This window comes from Chiloscyllium plagiosum, chromosome 16 (assembly GCF_004010195.1).
Source record: "Chiloscyllium plagiosum isolate BGI_BamShark_2017 chromosome 16, ASM401019v2, whole genome shotgun sequence".
Lineage (NCBI taxonomy): Eukaryota > Metazoa > Chordata > Chondrichthyes > Orectolobiformes > Hemiscylliidae > Chiloscyllium > Chiloscyllium plagiosum.
The window spans coordinates 30,483,420-30,489,432 of record NC_057725.1 but is presented as its reverse complement, the minus strand read 5'-3'; the positions used below and the strand labels follow the sequence as shown (position 1 = coordinate 30,489,432).

At 41.4% G+C, this 6,013-nt stretch overlaps 1 protein-coding gene across 1 annotated transcript in view; it reads right to left on the bottom strand.

Moving 5' to 3' along the window:
* Nucleotides 1–785: 785 nt before the first annotated feature.
* Nucleotides 786–6,013, bottom strand: part of LOC122557735 (polypeptide N-acetylgalactosaminyltransferase 18-like) — a 242,246-nt gene continuing 237,018 nt past the window's right edge. Inside the window, exon 11 of the mRNA XM_043705680.1 lies at nucleotides 786–1,419. Within this exon, the coding sequence (XP_043561615.1) occupies nucleotides 1,273–1,419 (147 nt within the window). The 3' untranslated portion in view covers nucleotides 786–1,272. The remainder of the gene's footprint in view (nucleotides 1,420–6,013) is intronic.

Genomic DNA, 6,013 nt, shown 5'->3' with positions numbered 1-6,013 from the left:
CTCATTTCAGATTGGTCCTACGTTCCCGATATTCTTCCAAAGCTTTGTCTGTCTTCAGTCACCTAGATTTTATGTACGCAGTTTATGTACAATAAATGCCAGTGTTGCCTATATCCCCAGAATTAATTAAAAACACAATCCATCCTTTTTGTAATAAGTTGGAGATGTATAAATATTAGATCAATTTACCATAAAGCCAGTGTGGAACTTAATCCTAGCTTACTACTGCAGTTATTGGGATAAATGGAATGATTGTACGTTCTCAGTTGTTAGTCACATTCAAAGGTAATGCTTCCCACTGAGCAGGGAAATCTGATTAACTATTTTGCAGCATACTGGAATGATATCTTCTTTAAGAGAGTATAGATGGTCCATTGAAGTTCGGTACACTTTAAAAGTAAAGGTTGGAACCCAAACCCACCATCAGGATTTCCTTGAAGCTGCAGAAATCTGAGGTTCTGTATAAGAAATATGACAAAGCCAAAATATTATGGTCTGTAAATTCAACAATGTAAAATGGGTCTTTGAACTTTGGAAGACAGGTTAAGTGCTAATACAGGACATTTTCCCCCTGCTATATTGGTATGACGACAACTTTAATAGCACTTTCCCCATGAACTTTGTTAGTTTTGTGGAATATCATAGTGAGACCACCAGAGGTGATCCATATTTTGTGAATGCATATTCTTCCAAAGGTTCAGTCCCTTTTTACATCTGCCTATTAGTCCCTGATATATTTTTCAGAGTTGTTGAGGGGATTGTATGGAATATTCTTTACTCCAGTATTTAGTTAGTGATGTAGCATTTTATTGTCATTTTGCTTACACCAAAAATCAACAATTTTCAGCTGAGCTCAAACTAGAGGAGCAAAGAATTTATTGGAGAGATTTTTACACCTACATGGGTTTCATCGACTAGATGTCACTGATTTGATGAATGGGGTCATTTCCCCAAACTATTTGCTCACCCACATCAAAACAGATATTTTACATCATTACATATTAACATGAAACCCATTATAAATATTGTCTATTTGTCATGTGTCTATTTACACATAGAAAATATTTAACTATTGTGTCTCCAGTTTGATCCTTCTGACAAACAATTATCTGTAAATCATGTACAACTTAATTCTGAAATATGAAAAAATTGCCTTTTTACCCATACACAGACCTGAGACATCAAAGAAATGTACACCAGAAACTTGCAAAATTGTGCTACACAGTAGCACGAGGACAATGAGAACAAGTGGGGGGAAGAGGCAGAGGTTCATTAAGAGGATGTCTTCTTTAAGACACTACTGATGGTCCAGCGTTGGCCACTACACTTCTGAAGTATAGGTTTGAACCCAAACTCATTGTCAGGACTTCCTTGAAGCTCCAGGCACCGCTTAGATTTTCTGTTCTGTATCGAACCACCCTAAGAAACATAAGATCAAAACATTATGGCCTATAAATTCAATGATATATCCAATGTTGAAGGGCAGTGTGACTGCTATATTGGTCTGAAAACAGCCATTAACATATGAAACACTCCATGGTTTGTCACAGGAACATAATAAAACAGAGTTTTGATCAATGAAACATTGTTTAAAGGAGAGCCTTAAATGGGAATAATGGTCATAGAGTCACAGAGATGTATAGCATGGAAACAGACCTTTCGGTCCAACTCATCCATGCCGATCAGATATCCCAACCAAATCTAATCCCACCTGCCAGGAACTGGCCCATATCCCTTCAAACCATTCCTATTCATATACCCATCCAGATGCCTTTTAAATGTTGCAATTGTACTAGCCTCCACCACTTCCTCTGGCAACTCATTCCATACACGTACCACCCTCTGCATGAAAACATTGCCTTTAGGTCTCTTTTATATCTTTTCCCTCTCATCCAAAACCTATGCCCTCTAGTTCTGGATTCCCCTACTCCCCTATCCATGCCCCTCATGAGTTTATGAACCTCTGTAAGGTCGCCCCTCAGCTTCTGACGCTCTAGGGAAAAGAGCACCAGCCTATTCAATCTCTCCCTATAGCTCAAATCCTCCAACTCTGAAAACATCCTTGTAACTCTTTCCTGAACCCTTTCAAGTTTCACAACATCCTTCCGATAGGAAGGAGTCCAGAATTGCATGCAATATTCCAAAATAGCCTAACCAATGTCCTGTACAGCTGCAATATGACCTCCCAACCACTGTACTCAATACTCTGACCAATAAAGGGAAGCATACCAAACGCCTTCTTCACTATCCTATCTACCTGCGACTCTATTTTCAAGGAGCTATGAACCTGCACTCCAAGGTCTCTTTGTTCAGCAACACTCCCTAGGACCTTACCATTAAGTGTATATGTCCTGCTAAGATTTGCTTTCCCAAAATATGGCACCTCACACTTATCAAATTAAATTCCATCTGCCACCTCTCAGCCCATTGGCCCATCTGATCAAGTTCCCATTGTGATCTAAGGTAACCTTCTTATGTGGATCAAGACATCCAGCACTTCCTCCTCTGTAATATGGATATTTTTCAAGATGTCACCGTCTATTTCCATATGTTCTATATCAGGCATGTCCTTTTCCACAGGAAACACTGATGCAAAATACTCGTTTAGTATCTCCCCATCTCTTGCGGCTCCACACAAAGGCCACCTTGCTGATCTTTGAGGGGCCCTATTCTCTCCTTAGTTACCCTTTTGTCCTTAATATATTTGTAAAAATCCTTTGAAGTTTCCTTAACTCTACTTGCCAAGGCTATCTCATGTCCCCTTTTTGCCCTTCTGATTTCCCTCTTAACTATACTCCTACTGCCTTTATACTCTTCTAAGGATTCACTCAATCTATCTTGTCTATACCTGACACATGCTTCTTTCTTTTTCTTAACAAAACCCACAATTTCTTTCGTCATCTAGCATTCCCTGTACCTATCAGCCTTTCCTTTCACCCTAACGGGAATATTCTCTTTCTGGACTCTCGTTATCTCATTTCTGAAGCCTTCCCATTTTCCAGCCATCCCTTTACCTGCGAACATCTGCCCCCAATCAGCTTTTGAAAGTTTTTGTGATTGATGGCAGTTTTTGGGAGGGAGGAAAGTTGCAAGTACAGTCACATAGATAGGCTAACTCCAGGAAAGGTAAGAGAGGTAGGCGAGTAGTGCAGAAGTCTTCTGTGGCTATCCCCATTTCAAACAAGTATGCTGTTTCGGGAAGTGTAAGGGGTGATGGATTCTCAGGGGAACATAGCACGAACAGCAAAGTTTCTGGTATTGAGACTGGCTCTAATGTAATGAGGGGTACATCGGGTTCCAAGAGATCGATCGTGTTAGGGAAATCTCTTGTCAGAGGCACAGACAGACATTTCTGTGGCCAGCAGCGAAAAATCAGAATGGTGTGTTGCTTCCCTGGTGCCAGGATCAAGGATGTCTCAGTGAGGATGCAAAATGTTCTCAAGGGGGAGAGAGCCCAGCAGTAGGTCATTGTACACATTAGAACCAATGACATAGAAAGGGAAAAGGATGAGAATCTGAAGGGAGAATATAGAGCATTAGGCAGGAATTTAAAAAGGAGATCCTCGAGCATAGTAATATCTGAATTACTCCCAGTGCTAGGAGCTAGTGAGGGCAGGAATAGGAGGATAGACCAGATGAATGCATGGCTGTGGAGCTGGTGTATGGGAGAGAGGTTCACATTTTTGGATCATTGGAATCTCTTCTGGGGTAGAAGTGACCTGTACAACAAGGACAGATTGTACCTGAATTGGAAGGGTACTAATATACTGGCAGGGAGACTTGCGAGAACTGCTCTGGAGGATTTAATCTAATAAGGTGGGGGGGTGGGACCCAGGGAAAGAGATCAATCTGAGACTAGTCCAGTTGAGAACAAAGGCGAGTCAAACAGTCAGGGCAGGCAGAGACAAAGCAGACAACAAGGTAAACAAGATAAATTAAACTGCATTTATTTCAATGCAAGGGACCTAACAGGGAAGGCAGATGAACTCAGGCTACGATTAGGAACATGGGACTGGGATATCATAGCAATTACAGAAACGTGACTCAGGGATGGACAGGACTGGCAGCTTAATGTTCCAGGATACAAATGCTACAGGTAGGACAGAAAGGGAGGCAAGAGAGGAGGGGAAGTGGCGATTTTGATAAGGGATAAAATTACAGCTGTGCTGAGGGAGGATATCCCAGAAATAAATCCAGGGAAGTTAGTTGGGTTGAACTGAGAAATAAGAAAGGGCTGATCACCTTATTGGGATTGTATTATAGCCCCCCTAATAGTCAGTGGGAAATTGAGAAGCAAATTTGTAAGGAGATCTCAGTTATCTGTAAGAATAATAGGGTGGTTATGGTAGGGAATTTCCAAACATAGACTGGGACTGCTATAGTGTTAAGGGTTTAGATGGAGAGTAATTTAAGTGTGTACAAGAAAGTTTTTTGATTCAATATGTGGATGTACCTATCAGAGAAGGTGCAGAACATGACCTACTCTTGGGAAATAAGGCAGGAGAGGTGACTGAGGTGTCAGTGGGGGAGCACTTTAGGGCCAGCGACCATAATTCTACTAGATTTTAAATAGAGATGGAAAAGGACAGACAAAATCTAAAAGTTGAAGTTCTAAATTTGAGGAAGGCTAATTTTGATGATATTAGGCAAGAACTTTCAAAATCTGATTGTGGGCAGATATTCGCAGGTAAAGGGACAGCTGGAAAATGGGAAGGCTTCAGAAATGAGACGAGAGTCCAGAGACAGTATATTCCTGTTAGGGTGAAAAGAAATGCCGATAGGTGCTGGGAATGCTGGATGACTAAAGAAATTGACTGTTTGGTTAAGAAAAAGAAGGAAGCATATGTGAGGTATAGACAAGATAGATCGAGTGAATCCTTAGAAGAGTATAAAGGCAGTAGGAGTATAGTTAAGAGGGAAATCCGAAGGGCAAAAAGGCGACATGAGATAGCTTTAGCAAATAGAATTAAGGAGAATCCAAAGAGTTTTTACAAATACATTAAGGACAAAAGGGTAACTAAGGAGAGAATAGGGCCCCTCAAAGATCAGCAACACAGCCTTTGTGTGGAGCCGCAGGAGATGGAGGAGATACTAAATGAGTATTTTGCATCAGTGTTTACTGTGGAAAAGGACATGAAAGATAGCGAATGTAGGGAAATTGAAAAATGTCCATATTACATTGGAGCAAGTGTCTTGATCCACATGAAAGTGGATAAATCCCCAGGACCTGATCAGGTGTACCCTAGACCTCTGTGGGAAGTGAGGGAAGTGATTGCTGGGTGCCTTGCTGAGACATTTATATCATTGGTAGTTGCAGGTGAGGGGCTGGAAAACTGGAGGTTGGCAAACGTGGTGCCACTGTTTAAATAAGGTGGTAAGGACAAGCAAGGGAACTACAGACCGGTGAACCGGACATTGGTGAGCAAGTTGTTGGAGGGAGTTCTGAGGGACAGGATGTTCATGTATTTGGAAAGGCAAGGACTGATTTGGGGTAGTCAACATGGCTTTGTGCGTGGGAAATCATGTCTCTCAAACTTGATTGCGTCTTTTAAATAAGTAACAGAGGATTGATGAGGTCAGAGCAGTGGACATGATCTATATGGACTTCAGTAAGGTGTTTGACAAGGTTCCCCATGGGGGACTGGTTAGTAAAATTAGATGTCATGGAATACAGGGAGAACCATTTGGATACAGAACTGGCTCAAAGGTAGAAGACAGAGAGTGGTGGTGGAGGGTTGTTTTTTCAGACTGGAGGCCTGTGACCAGTGGAGTGCCACAAGGATCATCGCTGGGGTCCACTACGTTTTGTCATTTATATAAATGATTTGGAAATGAACATAGGAGGTATAGTTTGTAAGTTAGCAGATGACACCAAAATTGGAGGTGAAGAAGGTTACCTCAGATTGCAACAGGGTCTTGATCAGGTGTGCCAATGGGCAGAGAAGTGGCAGATGGATTTTAATTTAGATAAATTTGAGGTGCTGCATTTTGGGAAAGCAAATCTTAGCAGGAC